Below are 20,758 nucleotides of genomic sequence, written 5' to 3' on the forward strand. Positions count from 1 at the left end.
CAACATTTTAATGAAATAACCATGCCTCTGCATTGGCACTTCATTTTTCCTTTATTACTGTAGCCCTATTTGAACAGTTGAAGTAGTTAAAATTAAAGAAAATAATAAAAAAAAGAGTAAACCTGCTGCCTGTTCCCATGAATCCATGCTCAGAAAATGTGTGGCTCTTCCTTTTCCCTGGCAACGAGACACAGGAACTGGGGCCAACATACAGATGACAGTAAGGAGGGGAGGAGCCTTTGTTCCAGGTTTTAGTAGTGGGTAATGAATGGGTGTTACCAAGCACATCCAGAAATAAGTGATTTCATAGCCCCTGGGTGATAGTGCTCTAATAGCAGAAGACCTATTAGAATTAAGGGAAGATTAGCATGTTGGCTCCGACTGAGAGTGTCTAATTATATTTTATTTCTCCCTTTCTCCTGTTTTTGTTAAGAAAACAGACTCTTATGCACGGATGATGTGGGACATTTATCTTTCCCTTTCAGGTGGACTCTCCCTAATACTTCTAAATTTTACAAAATATGTTGGAGCTAATTAGTCAAGTAGGAAATTAGTCTAAGCAAATTAATCACCAGTGCTCACAGTGGAATTTCGGTGCTTTGTGGCTCAGAGATTACTTGTGGCTTCTCCTGCTTTCTTATTTCCTGTTAAATGAACTCACCCATGACAATCAGGATGGCTTGTTAAGGGCTCTCCTCCATCGTCCCACTTCCTTTCTGCTGACACAGGCTCAGCATGTAGCCCTGAAAACACAGTCGGAGCTGATGCTCTCATACGAAGTTGAGACAGCACTTCCCTCTCCCCGCTTGGAGTACATGTGTCTGATGGGTAGAAGCCTCATTGGTTTGGGGCAGAGGAATGTACATTGCAGGCACTGAGCATATTCAACAACTGCTTTTCCTTCCCCTACTTCTATAACTGGAGTAAGAACCTCCAGACATATTTATGTAGACAATTTTTATTTATATTATTTTATTATTTCCATCACCATCTATCTCCTCTATGCCCTGTTCCACCTTCACTCTCCCTTACTCCCTCCCCGACCCCCTCAAAATCACCACATAAAAGCAGAAGCTGTGGCAATGGCCTTTCACTGCTTTGTAAGTCTTAGCCAATGCTCAGGCAAGGATGGGAGACAGGGCAGTTGTCAGATGCCAGTTCCCTGGAGGGACAGTCTGTTAGGGCATGAAGTCAGCAGGGGACATGACCATGATTTCTACCAGAAACTAAAAGCCTGGGTATGGAACAGCTTGGCATAGATAACACTTCACAGTCTACAGTGGACTTTTATATGTGTTGTTTAATTCTCATGCACATTCTATGAGGTGAGTTGTAATTGTTACTGCTCATAATAGGAAACGGAAGTCATTTGATTCTCCCATAACTAGAAAATGGCAAAGATTAGCCTCAAACCCAGGTACCTTGACCCTATTACTTACTCTTTCCTTAGCGCCACACTGCCTCCTCTATAATTAAAGATGTTTCCAGAATAAAGCTTAATGTGATAAATGGACATTTCCAGACCACGAAGACCAGAAAGTTCTCCTAGTGAAGCTCTTCTAGAAGATAAACATTATAAAGTTAACTGCCATTATAAACAGCTAAAGTCCTACTTTGGGGAGATATGGGAAGCAAAACCATGTAGGGAATAGAGCAGTCATTGACTGAGGAGACCAAGAGACATGGTTGAAAATCTTATTCAGAATGTACCCCTGGGTGATTTGCTACTCAACTGCTCAATGACTTTATTTCTTCAACTATGAAATGGGGAAATAATTCCTCTTCTGTAACATTATTGTATTACAAATAGTATAGTAAAGCATTTAGAATATTGTTGAGCACATAGCAGGTTTTCAATTGTAATTCCTTTGGGGCTTTATATATTGTGGTTTTCTGAAGCATGGAATGTAAATGTAGAAGATACTGGCTCCTATAAACAAAAATGATATAAATGAATTTAATAATCACAACATGTTGCTGTAAAAATACATAAGAAAAAGAAAAACAAGTCTACTGCTATAATGCTAGATTATAAATCTAATCTAAAATATATTCAAAATGCATGCTGCTTCTGAAGGGATTTTCCTTCTACATCCTTAAAAACTGCAATATTAGAGTAAGGACGGCTGCAAAATTACAGTATAAGATAGAATTCAGAAATCTATAGGTTAATTTGGGATTCCATAATAACATATTTGAATATATTTCTCCAGATTCCATCAATTATAAATGATTTCTATATTCTTGGATGACCAATTTTTATGTAACATTTTATAATACATATGTATATATACACTGAGTGGCCAGATTATTATGACCACCTGATGTTTGTAGGCAAATTAGCTATAATTTTACGGTGAAGTTCCTAGAGGGCCAGACCATTATAAATAGGGAAGCAGGTTGTTTACCACGACAGTACAAGTGATTTTTTTCTGAAGATATGGGTAAAGAACGTGATTTAACAGCCTTTGAACATGGGATATATATTATTATGAGTGGCCAGATTATTATGACCACCCCATCAGTATTTCGTTGGGCCACCTTTTACCTTCAATGCTGCTGCAATTCTCCTTGGCATTGACTCCACGAGATGTTGATAGGTGATGCGAGGAATCTGACACCATTCCTGATGAATAGCACTGTCTAGTTCTGTGAGATTTGATGGTTATGGAACCAGCTTCCTGATGGCTCTTTCAACTTCGTCCCACAAATGTTCAATTGGATTGAGACCTGGTGATTGTGGGGGCCACTTAAGCAAGGTAAAGGCTCTCTCATGTTCTTGAAACCACTCCTGCACAATACGAGCACTGTGGCATGGCGCATTGCCTTGTTGGAAGAAGCCAACTCCATACGCCATCAACATGATAGGATGAACTTGATCAGCAATGATACTTAGGTATGTTGTGCTATTCAGACGTTGTTCCACACAAATTAAAGGGCCCAAATCATGCCAAGAAAACATGTCCCAAACCATAACACTGCCCCCACCAGCTTGAAGGGTTGTACTCATGCATGTGGGATGCATGCTTTCATGCTGTTTCCACCCAATTCTCACTCTGCCATCTGCATGATGCAACTGGAAACGTGATTCATTGGACCACATGACTTTTTTCCAATGCTCAACTGTCCAATCTTTGTGTTCCTGTGAGAATTGAAGACGTTTTATCTTGGTAACTGCAGACAGCAAAGGTGTTGGAGCAGGCCTTCGGCTTCCATATCCCATATGATGCAGTGTACGGCTAATTTGCCTACAAACATCAGGTGGTCATAATAATCTGGTCACTCAGTGTGTGTGTGTGTGTGTGTGTGTGTGTGTGTATTAATATATATGAAAATTTCATTCTTTAGAATAAATATAATTTAATATATCACCTGTTCCACAAGTGTATAATTGAGATTGCACATTTTTCACTTTTTGGGTCTGGAAATACAATTATTCTTGAAGCAATTCTTTCATCCTCTCCTTTAGCACTTTTTTTTTAAAGCTATATAATTTACCTTAACAAAGGAAAACAACATTTGTTTTTTGGTCAATTCTTACCCAAGGATATTTTCCAGAGAGTGGAAGGCAGGTGGAGAGACAGAGAGAGAGAGAAGATTGAACCCAGGACCCTTCAGTCCATATGCCAATGCTCTATCCACTGAGCCAAACCAACTAGGGCCTTTAGCACTTTTTTTAACCTTGTTATATTTCCTATATTTTAATCTCTACTTTGTATCTTGGCATCACACAATTGCACAGACCTCCCTACACCCACCCACTCTAACAACCATCCAGCTCTGCCTTAGATATCCCACCAGGACTGATCTTCTCTGGTTGGCATCCTAATCAAAGCACACCAAGATCTTCCCAGTATCTCATCCATTCTCCCTGTTTGAATGGAGTCTAGGGATCCAACTGCCACAATTACTCTGAACACTGAATTATCCATAGAAGAGGTTTAGTATTACAAAGAAGGATAAAATATATGTTACATATTCTTACTTGCTTCTTTTTGCAACCAAGCTAATGTTTCTCCTTAGTGGAGAGGGTTGAGGAGAAGGAGAAAAGCAACAACAAAAATATTAAACTGAGAAATATATACATGATATGTTAAGTTCTGAAAATTATTTGTATGGGTTGTTTGTATATTAGTAGACAGCTGGTCTTAAGGAAATCCATATTGTATTTTTGAAAGTTAAAGCCAGTATGATACAGAGAGATGTAGATGCTTCTATTACAATAAACACACACATGTGTATGCGTGTGTGTGTTCTATGAAAGAGTAAAAGGAGTGGAAAGAGACATACTTGGCTGTTTATATTAGTTATATAAGGAGGATGGAATTACATAGGGATATGAAGGGTTGTATTCAAACATACATTACTTTAAGCATGTATTACTTTTAATCTGACAAACATCAAATAGGAAGGAAGTGATGGTTTGGAATCATGTTGGTGTGGAGATTACAATTTCTGCTTCAAGGAACAATTTGTTGTTATTGACAAGAATCTTTAAAGTATGTTGTATTGATTTCAGTGAAAGAAAGGGAGAGGGAGAAAAAAACATCAATGGTGAGAGAGAATCATTGATCAGCTGCCTCTTGCATGCCCCTTACTGGGAATCGAGCCTGCAACCCAAGCATGTGCCCTGACCAGGAATCAAACCTTGACCTCCTGGTTCATTGGTCAACACTCAACCACTGAGCCACAACAGTCCAGGGACAAGAATTTTTTGAATCATAGATATTACTGTATAATTTTAAAATTTCAGTAATTTCTATTCATATTTCAAAATTAATTAATATATATTAAAATTCACAGATAAGCCCCCTTGAAAACACATATAGAAAACATTTGGTTTAAATTAGGCAGACTGCCCTAGCTGGTTTGCCTCAGTGGATAGAATGTCAGACTGAAGGGTCTCGGGTTCCATTTTGGTGAAGGTCACGTACTTTAGTTCCAGGCTCAATAGTAGACCCTGGTCAGGGCCAGGGCATGTGCGGGAGGCAAGTAATTGGTGGGCCTCTCTCACATGGCTGTTTCTCTCTGTTTCTCCCCTTCTCTTCCACTTTCTCTAAAATCAACGGAAAAAATATCCTCGGGTGAGGATTAAAAAATAATAATAAATAAGTATATCAGACTGATATACAAAATATACTTATGTGAAAACTTTTGAGCGTAGGATACTCAGTTTCTTCTAAAATAACTCTTTTAAAGGATTTTGTATTATAAATATCTAACTCAAAATTTCATTCATACTTCTTAAATTCAAAATTCCCTTGGCCAAAAGTGACAAAAATTCAGCATATTTTGAAACTAATTTTGGACCTTAAAATACATTCCTTTCTATTATTTTTCTTATGGTAGTTGATAAGATTATATCACCTTGATCTATTCTTTAATATAATTGTTCTTCAGTAGAAAAATAAATAAATAAAAATCCGTGATATAGATTTATGTACTATTTAAAGAAAGGTTATATCCTGTTACTTTTTACAGGTATATTTTTACCAATGTAAAAATAAATTGCTTATCTTTCATTTTCCTTTTATCAATAGCATCTATATTTATTTCTATAAAATTATCATCAAAATATTTTCCAGTATAGTTGAAATTTTTCTTTCAGTAAAAAAGTCACTTAATTCTCTATTTGTTCATCACCATAAGAGTGATTATATATATATATACACACACATACACTATGGGTAGATAGATGATAATATATAAGTACATATATATATATATATATATATATATATATATATATACAAATAGAGAGAAGATAAATGATCAAAAGATAGCATACATTTGGATTTTTCCCATTCATTTTTTAGCTGGTATTTTAAGATAGTGTCCACTGACATTTATCTTAATAGGCACATTCAAATACCTACCATATATCTAAAGGGAAGACTAGTGTGATCCTCGTGCCAGTGAAGTGGCATTTTTAAAAACCCAAGGATGCCCAATTAACCAAAATGAAAACCTGTCCCTGTCTCTAGGCCACACCAGTTTGTGCACATGTGAAAGACTGACATGTGGAGTCACACTGTCAACTGAGAACTGCCAAGAACTATATCCTGAGGATTATGAGAATAAAAACCATAGTACTAATGTATGCATGTAAAATAATATTAGATGTTTTACAAGGTTACCTAAGATGAAAAAACATCTTTAAGCACTTTAATATGAATGACAATTAGGAAAGAAAAATATTAAAATGAAGGATGAGAATAAAAGAGATAAATAAATTTAACAAATAAATAAATGAAAAAATACATAAATAAGAAGCTCAAAAGAAAAATATTCCATTAATCAACAATTCTGATTTATTTTAATTTGAATTTCAGAAATATCCAAACAATCAAATTGTCTTAAATTTCTACCTAAGGAAAGAAGATATTCTTATGGACCTCCTTAAACCTCTAAGCTTTTTATATTTTAAAAAGCTATTGCTTTTTGAAAGAATTGTTATTGATCATTCAAGTTTCCAAATTCAAAAGAGAGATTGAAATTAAAGCAAATGTGTGCTGAAGAAGCATTATTCAATACACAGCTTTTAAGCACACTATTCAAAAGCTGGTTTTTAATCCTATTTTGTAGCATATACCATGAACCTGGTAGGAAATTCAACTAAACCCTTTTTCCTTTGTATTGTGTTATTTCTGGTAAGCAAGAATGTGTACACAAGTTTTCATACCCATATGCAAATACATAATACCAGAAGTATTCTAACACGTTTACCACTTAGAAATAAATCTTATCTCTCTGAGCACAAGCTAGTCTCCATTTCTGAACTATCTGAAAACTATCCATATCAAAGGAGATGCTCCCAATGTTACATTTCATCATGTATGTCCCTAAGTAAAACCAAGGTAGTGAAATTCTAGTAGTATTCCTAATATATCCCATGAGATTACCAACCTGATTCCAAATCTGTGAACTTGAAGGATCATCTGTTTTAAAGAAAAATAATTGTGCCCTGTAATTTGTATTAATCCATAATTTGAATCTTCTGTATCAGTATTGGAAGTAAGTTAAATCACTTTGTTAAAAAAAAATGTGCTAGCTTTTAAGTTTGAGACAAATGAGTAAAGTAATATGGACACTGGTGAAAAACAAGTCAATTTTTGAAAACAAAAAAGGAAGTCTCTGAAAACTAAGTGCCCATTTTATAATCTAGGAGAAGATAAATCACAAAAAACATCATCTTACACAATAATGTGAAAATAATGAAATTTAATTTTGGCTTCGCTTTAACATTTTTAGTTTCTTATCAAAGTTACCCACATTGCAGGCATCTCATTGTCTATTGACATTCATCGTTTTATTCCATGACAATACTACTAAAATATGTTGTTACTTCCTTTTTGTTTTTCTAACTGTCATCTTTTATCTCATTTCCAGATGTCAACAAGGATGGGCCGGAAATCGATGCCACATCAAAGTTAACCAATCCACTGCAGATCCTACATACTCTCAGAATAGTAGGTGACATTGTGACTAAACAAATCACCGGGTTTTTGAGTGTCTAACATTTTTGACTGTGTGTGTATCCTTTTCGTTGGTTTGAAATTCTAGATATATGGACTTTCCTGGGTATTGGATTTGCTTTCCTGATGACTCATATTATAGTTGCCACCTTGTGTTTTCTTGTGAACAGAAAAGCACCAGTAAGGTAAGTGAAACATTTCATTTGCTATATTTTCCTTTCATTCCATTTTACATGCAGGTAACTTTAGTGTTTTCATACTTCATGACATCTTTCTCTTACTTACTTATTTTTTTTTTAGTAAAGTTGACTTTTTAGATTATGTTAGGATCGTTTTTGATGACAACAAAAAGGAGAACATGGTATTCTCCACTGATTAAAAAGATAGAAGGGGAAAGATATCCAAGTTCATGGTGGTGCCCAGGGAAGACAGCGAACTGCAAAAGAGACACTTCCTTGGCCTGCCCAGGAAGGCTGAACTCTAGCCACCAGCTTTCCAGGCCAAGACCCCCATGTCCTAAGAAATGCACAGGCCAGAGGCCAAGAGCTGCTGCACCTGGAGGAACTTTGCAGGCTGGGCACAGGCATGACACAGAAGACCTCACAGTCTACTGTGCTGGTCAAGATACTAGGAATAGATGAGTGGATAAAAAAGCTGTGGTACATTTACACCATGGAATACTGTGTAGCTGTAAAAAGGAAGGATCTCTTACCTTTTGAGACAGCGTGGAGGGACCTGGAGAATATTATGCTAAACGAATTAAGCCAGTCAGAGGAAAACAAGTGTCATATGTGGAATTTAAAGAACAAAATAAGCTGATGAACAAAATAGATCCAAGATATAGAAACATGGAACAGACTATGGAATCTCAGCAGGGAGGTGGAGGTGGGTGGGAAGAGATTAACCAAAGAACTTGTATGAATACATACCTAACCCATGGACAAAGACAATAGTGTGGTGAAGGCCTGGGGCAGGGGTCCAGTGTGGGCTAAAAGGGGTTAATGGGAAAAAGAGGGTCATACTAGTATAATACTTTCAACAATAAAGATAAAGTGTTTAAAAATGATGCTAAGAGTTTCCTACCTAATACCCATCTTCCCATCACCTGTATGCAGTACAGGTCACCCCAATAAGGAAAGTGACTATCTTTTCCATGAACTGAACAAGATAAAGACTCAGAATAATATTTAATACAATTTTAAGATATTGAAGAAACACATCATGTCTTGCATGCTGAGTCTGTGGCCAGAGATTTGGATCAGCTGCAACACCGATGTGTCACAGAGCACAGGATAACTGCATTTTCAAATGGTATATGCCACCTGAATTCTTCTCAGGTATCCGGCCTGCAGTCTTGTTAAATACCAGACACCAAACTTGTTATCATCAATTAAAGCAAAATTATTCCAGAACTATGGTGTTCATGAGAAAAAAATATCTGACATTTTTAATCCATTACTAACAAGAAGAGCACACTGATCTACTAATTCTGTGGTTATTTATTATGTGTGTAAAATGTGCCAGACAATGTAGATACAAACATGAATGAGAAGCAGCCTGGACCTAAGGGAGTTTGTAATCTAGTGGGAATAACATACACAAAGCTACTAATTGAAATACTAGTCCTATGCTAAAATGTACACATGTATTAATATTCTCCAAAGAAACAGAAACAATAGCTAACTATATTAGTGTTTCTGTCATATAGATATATGTATATATATTTAAATATCTTATATTACATACTATATAATATGTAATATATATTATGATATATATTATATTACATAGTATATAATATTAATACATTCATTTATTATATATACTAGAGGCTCAGTGCACAAAAATTTGTGCACTGGGGGGGGAGGAGGGGTCCCTCAGCCCGGCCTGTGCCCTCTCGCAGTCTGGGACCCCTCGGGAGATAACGACCTGCTGGCTTAAGCCTGCTCCCGGGTGGCAGAGGGCAGGCCCAATCCCTAGGTGCGGCCCCTGGTCAGGCTCAGAGCAGGGCCGATTGGGGAGTTGGGGTGCCGCCCCCTGTCATGCACAGAGCAGGGCGGATCGGGAGGTTGCGATGCTATCCCTAGTCACGCTCAGGGTAGAGCCGATTGGGGGATTGGGGCACCGCCCCCTGTCACGCACAGAGCAGGGCCGATCAGGGGGTTGGGGCTCTGTACCCTGTCACATACAGAGCAGGGCCGATCAGGGGGTTGGGGCGCTGCCACTGTCACACTCAGGGCAGGGCCGATGGGGAGGTTATGGCTCTACTCCGTCACACACAGAACAGGGCCCGTGGGGGGGGTTGGGGCGCCATACCCTGTCACACACAGAACAGGGCCCGTGGGGGGGTTGGGGCGCCGCACCCTGTCACACACAGAGCTGCAGGGCAATCAGGGGGTTGGGGAGCTCCCCCCTATCAGGCACAGAGCAGGGCTGATCAGGGGGTTGGGGCGCCTTCCCCTGTCATGAGCAGAGCAGGACAGATAGGGAGGTTGTGGCCCCACCCCCTGTCACACAAAGAGCCGCAGGGCGATCAGGGGGTTTGGGCGCTGCCCCCTGTCACGCTGATCCCAGTGCCGGGAGGCATATTACCCTTTTACTATATAGGATAGAGGCCTGGTGCACGGGTGGGGGCCGGCTGGTTTGCCCTGAAGGGTGTCCTGGATCAGGGTGGGGGTCCCTCTTGGGTGCCTGGCCAGCCTGGGTGAGGGGATGATGGCTGTTTGCATCTGGTCACACAAGTGTGAGAGATGAAAGGAAATTAGTAAAATATATATGAAAATAATATATAAATTTATTAATAAATAAACAGTAACAAAAGGATATAACAACAACAGAGGCATGATATAAAAACGACAAAAACATGATATGAAAACAACAAAAACATGATATGAAAACAACAAAAACATGATATGAAAACAACAAAAACATGATATAAAAACAGCAGTGATGCAAACAATGACTGATAAATTGATTAAACTTATTCTAATATCTCCCTGTACACACTTTCAGAGTGCTTGACTAATTTTCCTTGTGATGAAGTACTTAGAACTTTAACTGTAACATCACATACTCTTCAAACTCGAGAGAAAGCAACATATAACTGACCATGTGCAAAAATGGGTTCAGGTAGGAATATGCCTACTTTGTCTAGAGTTTGTCCTTGTGATTTATTAATAGTCATCACAAATGCTGGCATCACGGGAAACTGTCGTCAAATCAATTTAAATGGGAGGCCAGTGTGAGATGGGGACAAATTAATTCTTAGAATCAGAACAGCCTCTCCCTCTGCAGATCCTGTTAATACTTCAGCTTCGATCATGTTAGGTCGTAATCTTTTGATAATAAATTTGGTACCATTACAAAGACCTCATTTACTATTGAGATTTCTCAATAGCATGACGATTGCACTCACTTTCAATTTCAATTTATGACACGGCATTCCCGAAGGAGTAATACTATTAAGAAATTCGATGGGAAAATTTTCCTTTTCAGCATCATCTGTGGAATCAGTGGAATCATCACTAAAATATGTGTGAAAATCTCCATTGAGTATATCCAAATTTTCCTCAATTTTTGAACATGCTCAATTTTTGGACAAAGAATTGCACGTTTAGATATATTTTTAATATTATATATAGCAGTGGTTCTCAACCTTGGCTGCACATTAGAATCACCTGGGAATCTTTTTAAAATCCTGATTCCTGGGCCCCATCCTCCGGAAATTGTTTCTTTGTTATAGGGTGGGGCCACAACATCAGTAACAAAGAAACAGAATTCAAACTTTATTGTGGGGAGCCACTACAGTGTTTTGGACAGGTTCAAGCCTTGGACTGATGAGAGGGCACAGTCCTCTCATTGCCACGTGCAAGTCCCAGCTTGGAGGGCAGGCCACTCCCAGCACAATTATAGCCAACAGCTATAGTTGTAAGCTTGAACCTATGGTCCGAACACATGGCCTCACGTGCCTGAGTGATGTAGGCTTGATAGAGTTCAGGTGCATGTAGTTGAGTAGAATTGAAACCCAGGAGAATGTTGTAAACAACTTGGTCACACCCTTACTTTGCCTTGTAGCATCTGCTATAAAATAAAGGCATAGCTGTGGGCGTGGTAGCTGTCTCTCAGAGAAGCAGCATCCTACCGAGACCTGGCTTTCATTCTCTTGTTTGTCTTTTCTAAGCCTTTCAGCTGCCCCCACTCAGGTTCAGCCCTGGCCATGCTGGTGCGGCACACTCCCAGGGAACCACGCTCCCAGAGTGGGTTCCTGCCTCAAACCCTGCCCTTACAGGAAACAGCTCCGGGGAACAGCTTGGGGGAGGCTCAGCCGTTGCCAAGACAACTCCTGTAGGACTGACTTCCTTCCGGTTGGTCGCAGCTATTCCTCTGGATGTGATGAACACCACCCATGGTTTTTATATAAGTAGATTGGACCAAGAAGGAAGGATGATTGATAAAACACAGTAGGAAAAAAGTGATTACAAATCAGTTACCAAAATCTTAAGTCTCTTCTCCTAATAGAGACAGATGAAGTCCAAGACTTGAGATCCAAGGCAGTGTCTCTGTCTCTGACACACTGATTCATTTTCACATCTTCTTCCCTCTCCCTAGTACCTTCTCTTCTCATTTCCAAGATCTCAAACAAAAAGGTCTGATTCCCTATACTTCCCACCCCCAAATACCACCCAAGACTGTATTCTCAGTCTTTAGTGATGATCTCCCGAATCATTCCTTGTTCATGTTGCCCTGGAGGCCACAGGGATGAAGCTCCCACTAGGGGGACTGAAGCGAGAATTCCCTCTGAGGAAGCAGACTGGCCTCAGCCCAAACATGAGGCAGACCACAACCATAATTGCCACCATTCACTATACCAGCTTCTACAGACTGGAGGATGCTAATCTGAAGCCTTGGGGACTTCTTGAGGGTACATGACACATATGGTTTTAAGTGAGTCATTTTGTAGATGCCCAAATTTCATGTATTTTCTTCTACATTGAGAAAGGTTCATTTGGCCTGCTGCTTCTCCTTTCTCGTTTATTCATTCACTCATGTCCACTTCTTTATCCACATCTATCCTGATTCTTACCAAAATAAATTACCTGTGAATGGCAGGGCAATACCCCTGGGATACAAATAGAGAGATAATGTGAGAATGCAGTCCCCCAAAAAAGAGTAAAAGAAGGTATTTGAGAAAAGCAATATTGAAAGGGGAGCAGAAGTAAATCTTTGCCAAATTTCTCCTCCCTCCTTCTTGCCCCCTTCCCTCTCTGTTCCTACTTAGGTTTAAAAATCATAATTAATTGATATGATTGCTCTGAGACACATTTTAACATACCTATTTGAATTGAACAATGAAGTCAGCCTTTTCTGTCGAAAATACTTGAGGGAAAATGCAAGTGACTAGTCAAAGATCACTGCACCAAGTTAAATTTTTCACCATTGCCACCCATCCACATTGTCCTTTGGGAAAAGTCTCACCATTTCCCCAAAGCACATGGTCTTCTGTACCCTCTGCTTGGCAGAGTTATCCAACCTCATATATTTTTTGGTGCCAGGCAGAAAATTACCTGGCATCCCTCCAGGTAATTAACCAGTCCTCATCCTTATATCCCCAGTAGCTAGCATTGTATGCATAATTGTTACCCAATACATGACTTTTGAAAACTATCTATACTTTATTGAATATAATCAATACTCTGAGCATAATCAAAATCATTATGTAAGTCTACTAATTAAATTTAAATTTCTTTTTTTAAAAATATATTTTATTGATTTTCCACAGAGAGGAAGGGAGAGAGATAGAGAGCTAGAAACATCGATGAGAGAGAAACATCGATCAGCCGCCTCCTGCACATCTCCTACTGGGGATGTGCCCACAACCCAGGTACATGCCCTTGACCGGAATCGAACCCGGGACCCTTCAGTCCGCAGGCCGCCGCTCCATCCACTGAGCCAAACTGGTTTCGGCCATCAAATTTTTTTTAAAGTTTTTTTTTTTTTTTTTGCATGAAATCACTTAAACCATAAAGCTAGTTAGAATGTTTGGCTGAGAGATGGATAAGTAAAACAATGAATCACCTTGAAAATAATACCAAAACTTTGAGATACACAGGAATCAATGTAAGCAGGAAATTCATCGCTCTCTCTAAACCTTAATCTGAAGATTTTTCATTAGATTTTGTAAAAAGAATCTCTAGCATCAGAGCCCCTTCAGTGACTTAAAAGAAACATTTTTATTAATTTTTTTAAAAAAACAGGATAAGCCCAGCCAATGTGGCTCAGCCGTTGAGTGTCAACTCATGAACCAAGAGGTCACAGGTTCAATTCCCAGTCAGGGAACAAATAGGATGCAGTCTTGCTTCCCTAGGGGGCATGCAGGAAGTAGCCAATCAATGTTTCTCTCTCATCAATGTTTCTATCTCTCTATCCCTCTCCATTCTTCTCTCTCTAAAAATCAATAAAATATATTTAAAAATAATAAAATAAAATAAAATAAATAAAAACATAGAATGGAGTACTGTGTGCTCAGACAATGCTAAGCACAGTAGTGAGTCTCTTAATGTTGTCTTTGGAGATCTGGCTTCCTGGATTTTATTGTATATTTGGTGACCTCTGTTAGCTACTCGCCACCTACTGTATTAATGAGGACACTTTGATTTCCGGTAAATAAAGTAACTCAAACTGGCTTAGTCAAAATAAAGAAATCTGTATAAAAATGCTCATATCTCCCAGAGTTCAAGGCTAGGAATGAAAGAGGTCAGGCCTCAGAAAAGTTTGGACCCAGTGGGATTCTTCATCCGCCTCTCATCTCTACTATTTTTTCCTCCTCTGGTGATTTTTCTCTGAGGACATATTTCCTCTACTCACTGTTTATATAACAAAATGGTGTCACCCAGAGGATGGATACTAGGTACTCATTAGATCTCAAAACATGGGGAAAGACTAAATATTTGTCTTTTTATCCCCATTCGGTATTCTAAAGGAAGACTACCTGATTAGCCCCCATTTCTGGCCAAACCCATGATGGGTGAGATAGGAGGTGAGGTCAATAGTATAAGCATGGCTGCAGGGACCCCATATCAAGGCACTATAGTGGTGGGGATGGGCCAAGAAAGAGGTCATTGTGAAAATTCTCTGAAAGGTATCCACAACACCTGTCCCCATGGTCCAGGCTTCACAGATGTTCATTCTGCCATGGGACTGTTGAGGAAGCAACAAATACAACAGCCTTCTAGAGTTGTTTATAGTAACAGAAAGTAGATCTGATCATCAAAATCTATACCTAGAAATCAAGATTAAAGGTACAAATAAATAATGAACTATTCTTTCCTTACCAGCAGCCACATAATACCCACTGCTTCCCTAGTTTAGACTATATCATCTTTAAAAAAAATAAATTTATTGGAGTGACATTGGTTAATAAAATTATATAGGTTTCAAGTTGTATTTCCATGATACATCATCTGCATATTGAATTGAGTGCCCACCACCCAAATTCAAATCTCATTTCATCACTAAACACTTGACTCCTTCTACTCTCCACTACCCCCATACTCCTTTTCCCTCTGGTAGCCACTATACTATTGTCTGTGTCTATGAGTTTCACATATGAGTGAAACATATGGTTCTTAGCATTTTCTGACTGGCTTGTTTTGCTTAGCCTGATAATTCTCAAGGTCCATTCATTGTTGCAAATGGCAGTCTTTCATTTTTTCTTACAGCTGAGTGGTATTCCATTGTATATATGTACCACATCTTTAGTCATCTATCAAAGGACACTTAGGGTTGTTTCCATGTCTTGGCCACTGTGAATAGTGCTGCAATGAACATAAGGGTGCAGATATCTTTACAAATAAATATTTTCAAAAATTTCAGGTAGATTCCCAGACGAGGAGTTACTGGGTCATATGGTAACTATATTCTTAATATTTTTGAGGAATCTCCATACTGTTTTCCAGAGTGGCAGTACCAGTTTACATTCCCACCAGCAGTGAATGAGGGTTCCTTTCTCAGTACAACCTTTCCAACACTTGTTATTACTTGTCTTATTGATAACAGCCATTCTAACAGGTGTGAGGTCATATCTCATTGTAGTTTTGTTTTGCATTTGCCTCATAGCTAGTGAAGTTGAGCATTTTTTATATATATGTTGGCCATTTCTATGCCTTCTTTAGAGAAGTTAGACTACCATCTTTGCCTGGGGGAAAATTGTCATTAAATGGCTGCATTGTGGTACTTTATTCCTAAAGATTAATTTAATAAATACACTAATAAAACTTTTAAAAGCAAACATTATAGTTAGTTATTCTGAGAAATGAGATATGTTGTGTGAGGATTTTTTGGAAAAGTTCAGATCAGGAAATTTTATAAAAAAAATTTTATAAGGTTTTGAGTTAGTGTGTGCTTTGCTGAGAAGGAAATTATGAGATTAGAATGTGGTCTTGGGAATGTTTCATGATTAAATTTCACAAACATTAATGAAGACTTCATATGTGCTAGACTTGAGAGATCTCAAAGACATATAAGATGATTTCCCTGCTCTCTGACTCATATTCAATTGTAATGTTTGTTAGACTATGATGAGTATAATGGTAGAAATGTAAACCAAAATATTTTTGGGGTAAAAGGGAAGGAGAGAATGATCAAAAGAATAATTTTTAAAAATATTTCTGATAAGAAACAGAGGCAATTAGAATTTCAAAAGCTGGACATGCTCTCCTATATAACCCATTAGAGATATAGATGTTCTTGTTGTTTGAAATTCCTGACCTCCAAATAAAATATCTATATAATAAAAAGCCAGGGTCCTAACCACCGAAGGTTAGACCAGACCAGAAGTCAGTGCTGGGTCACCATGGCAACCCAACACTGACTGCCTAGGGGGCTGTGGATCAGGCTCAGAGAGAGGCCTGCAGAGAGAGAGGCAGGGTCTGATCCAAAGCCTCTGTGGCAGCCATTGATCAGAACTTGCTTCTCTTTGTCTCCCAGCCTGGCCAACAGTAATGCCTCCATTTCTCTCCAGACCTCCACCGGGGCTACTGATCAGCCCCACCTTTCTGATTAGGCCCCGTTGATAGGCCCAGAGACACTGACTAGCATAGAAACTGACCTATCAGAACCAAATCTGGGTCAAGTGTGAGGAGCCAATGGCTGCCTAGGAGGTGGAGCTTTTGAGGCTGACTGGCATAGAAACTGACCAATAAGAACCAAATTGGCTGGCAGTGGAGGGCAGTTGTGGGTGAGATCAGGCCTGCAGGGTAGGGCAGTTAGGGGTGAGATTAGGCCAGCAGGGGAGGGCAATTGGGGGCAACCAGGCTGGCAGGGTAGGGCAGTTGGGGGTGAGATCAGGCTGGTAGGGGAGAGCAATTGGGGGCTTGATCAGGCCAGCAGGGGAGGGCAGTTAGGGGTGATCAGGAAGGCAGGCAGAGGCAGTTAGGGGAGATCAGGTAGGCAGGCAGAGGGGTTAGGGGCAATCAGGCAGGCAGGCAGGTGAGTGGTTAAGAGCCAGCGGTCCTAGATTGTGAGAGGGGTGTCCAACCGCTGGTTTAGGCCTGACCCCACAGGGATCGGGCCTAAACTGGTGGTTGGACATCCCCTGAGGGTTCCCTGATTGGAGTGGGTGCAGGCTGGGCTGAGGGAACCCCCCCTCCATGCACGAATTTCCTGCACCGGGCCTCTAGTCTATTTCTATAATATAATCTCTCCACCAGAGCTTTCCCCACTGCTAAAACCTTGTATAATAAATAATGTGGAGCTTTGGAGGCAGAAGTTTAGCTGCTCATGTAGTTTAAGATCTCTGGAGAGGCCTAATCTGGGCCCAGCAATGAATATTTATCCTTAGCAAAAATCATAACCTTGCTTTCTCTATGCCTCAAGGCATTCAGCTGCTTTTGCAGCTAGAGTATCACCAGTGAGCCTGCCCTGGTTCCTAAAATGAATACTTAGCCTTAGCAAACTGGAATTCCACCTGGGACAATGACCACAGTGGTCTCATAATGCTGACACACTTTGGTCTGTCTGCATGTGTGTCTGCCCACAAAAAAATACAGCTGTTAAGGCCCATGAGCCTAACTCCCCAATCTCAGTCCCTTGTGAGACATATAGTGGCCATGCTCTGCTAATACTGCTAAGTGTTTACTTTGGGCAAGAAAAGGGAAATTGAGAAGAGGAATTCAAAATCTTCTCCTTAAAAATGGGATCCTCCTCCTCTTCCTCTTTCTCCTTCTGAACTTCCTCCTCCTCCTCCTCCTTCTCTACCAGTATTTTAAAGAGAAGCCTATACAGCCTGATATTTTTCCCTTAATCCCCATCTTTGTTTTCTTGTCCTGAAATGGTAGAAAAGGCCCATAAGAGAGGACTCAAAGGAAAAAGAGTATTTGTCCCAAGCTGATCACATTTCTGCTCCTCCTAGATGAGCCCTCCTCTGACACTGTGGCCAGGGATTTCAGAAAGCCACAGCTCTTCTTATTCAGAGTGGAATGAGTGGTGCACGGGGCAGGTCTTGCTCTGTCACATGGAGGTGATATATTAGAGGGAGCTGGCATCTGGATGGGTTAAGAGAGCTGCAAAGGGGAGATAGTATTTGCATTGAGACTTGAAGAATGAAGAAACCAGGGAGAGACGAGGAAAGGGGAGGAGGGGTAATAATATAAAATAAAATGTGGAAAATCATGGTTTCAAAAAATGTCTCACATAGCTATAGAATATGGGAAGGGAAATGGTAAATTATACTTAGAACAGGATGTTGTGGAGAAGTGGTTAAAGAATTTTGAATGTCTAAAGAGATTTCAATTCATTAAAAAAAATAGGTCTGAGTGTTGGCTATATTCTGTCTGTCCACCTTCCTCAAGCAAACAGCATGGAGAAGTACAGAAGGTAAATCTGGAGACTTGCCCTTTTTGGATTGCATTAACAAGCTCTCTTCTCATCTGAATTTGTTATGTTTGGCCAAAGTGGGGCACATTGGGAGAGGAAAGAGAAGGGTCTGGTTATTCATCATCCTGGATTCTTCCTGCAGCCTTGTTCCAGGGAGGAGCCTCTATGCATTCAACAGCGATCTTCTCCCATACCTTTCCTTTTTCCTCCTTCCCGCTGGGGGTGATAACAGGCCTGATGTCATTGGCCTGCTGCTACACCGTCTTTTATTGTTTCTCTACATTCTGGCTCTGCAAATTGCCACTTTATCAAGCACTCCTCAAATTTCCTAACTTGATTATTTCAGCTATTTCCTACTAGTGTCTTAACTGATACAAACCAGGAAAGGGTTTTAAGCAGAAGAATAACAAGATTATGTCTGTGTTCCATAAAAGAATGAAGAGCATGTGAATAGATTGAGAAAGAGATTGGCAGTCTAGAGGACATACACTTGTTCAAGAGGTTTAGGTGAGAGATGAGAACTTGAAACTGAACAGTGATGAGTGACTTAATATAGGATGTTAGAAAAATGCAAGTATCAAAGTTGATTCAAGGGTATTATTCCTAAGCGACTGCATGGGTGATAATGCCACTAGCAGAGATCCAAAATCCAGAAAGAAAGATAGATTTGCTTTGGACAATAGGGAAGAAAATTACTGCAATATCCCACATTTTCTTATGTATAAAATGAGGAACTTTAATTCAATCAATTTTCCAATTTTCTATCATTTATAGTCCACCCCACAATTTAGGGCTTGACTATGTATTATGTTTACTATTACTTATATTTATCTTTAAATAGACTACATTTTTTTACTTAGTTTTCTCTTGAGAAATAATATGCATGAAATCATGAGTTTAATGTGCCATTTATATATTTTTATTATACCATTAATATAAAATGTAACTATAAAGTTAAAATGTTTGTGTTGCCTAAATTACTCTTTCTTATAACCATTGTTTCACCTACTACATAACATAATGGGACATGATAATTAAATTATATAAGTTATCTCCAAGCTCCAAAATTGCATGATTCAAATGGAATATTGAGCTTGATTCTTTGAGCCCTGAATATTTCATGGTTATAGTGTAAGCTGCATTTAGCTATTAGGGTACCTTTAATCTGAGAAGTATCCTACCTTAATCTTTGCATTACAGTTCCCTGAGAGAGTTAATGCTTATTTTAAAAAGTAAAAACGTGCCTAAGTTGTCATTCAATATTAGACCAAACACTTGGCAAATCTATCTGTATGGTGGTCTTGACCACACAACTGACTGATGAAAACAGCAATGTCTGGGACTCACTTGTAATTCTATTCACAAATAACTCTCTGGAAAGCAGGGATAGCGTTGTTTGTTTATCTTGCATCTTGCCTAACACATGGTGTGCATTTCATCAATAACATATAGAGAAGATGAAAAATCAGATGGCTGGGATTTGTAGATTTAAAATAATACATCAAAGTCTTAGAGTTCAGGCTCTATGAGCTGATTATGCTCAAGACATAAATGAGTAATGCAAACTGCCACCTTTCCAAAATAAAATGTAGAACAAACTTCCAGAAATGCTGGGCTTACTTCTTCCTTCACCATAAAAGTAAAACATAAAAGGTAAGACTTCTACCAGAGCTAACCACAGAAGTGGTGTCCTCTGCAAATCTTCCCAGGGCACTTTGGACAGAAGTAACCATTTCCGCCTCTGAGCTTCCAAAGCACTTAGTTCTCAGCTTGTTTTTCACTTATCACATTGACTTTTGGTTTGACACTTCCCACAACAGACTTTGAGCCTCTTGAAGGCAGGATCCTTATGCTGTTCATATTTATATCCCTAAGTTCACGAGTAGCAGTTAGGAATTCATCTCAGTAAATATTCATTAGATTGAATTTCTCAGCTTATTTACAATAGTAGGTTGGAGCCCAAATGAACAATTTATATTCCAGAGCCATCTTTTACTTGGCTGTAATGCTCCAGAATTTATTCATATTAGAATCCTCACAAGATGACTCTAGAAGTTAAGCTATCATTGTTGGGTATTCCTGAAGAATTTCCACCCAGTTGACTGAACTTCGTTCTATTCTGTGAAAGCTGACAGCAAATCAAGGGACACTAAATGATTGTACTTTTATGACTCTTGGCAGACTGATTATTGGGTTCCATAATGGACTAAAAATCAGTCCATAATCAGAAGCTTAAATACTAGGATATTAATAAAGAAAACCAAAATCTGCAAGTATAAGTATTCAAAATCTATAGAAAAAACTCAGCATCAAAAATCCTGGGCACTTCAGGTGTGGGGAGGGGGTGGGGGGAGGAAATTGAATTTAGTTAGAAGAGTAACTGTGTTCACTTTCCCCCAGATTTTCCTCAT

General features: G+C 39.2%; 1 protein-coding gene across 1 annotated transcript in view; it reads left to right on the forward strand.

Annotated features, from left to right (window-relative positions):
- MALRD1 (MAM and LDL receptor class A domain containing 1) overlaps window positions 1-20,758 on the forward strand; it is a 597,781-nt gene that overhangs the window by 556,220 nt on the left and 20,803 nt on the right. The window contains exons 38-39 of the mRNA XM_070426883.1: window positions 7,390-7,469; window positions 7,564-7,660. Of these exons, the coding sequence (XP_070282984.1) occupies window positions 7,390-7,469; window positions 7,564-7,660 (177 nt within the window). The remainder of the gene's footprint in view (window positions 1-7,389; window positions 7,470-7,563; window positions 7,661-20,758) is intronic.

This window comes from Myotis yumanensis, unplaced genomic scaffold (genome assembly GCF_028538775.1).
Source record: "Myotis yumanensis isolate MYYU_CA2020_CCGP unplaced genomic scaffold, mMyoYum1.0.hap1 SCAF_1, whole genome shotgun sequence".
Classification (NCBI taxonomy): domain Eukaryota; kingdom Metazoa; phylum Chordata; class Mammalia; order Chiroptera; family Vespertilionidae; genus Myotis; species Myotis yumanensis.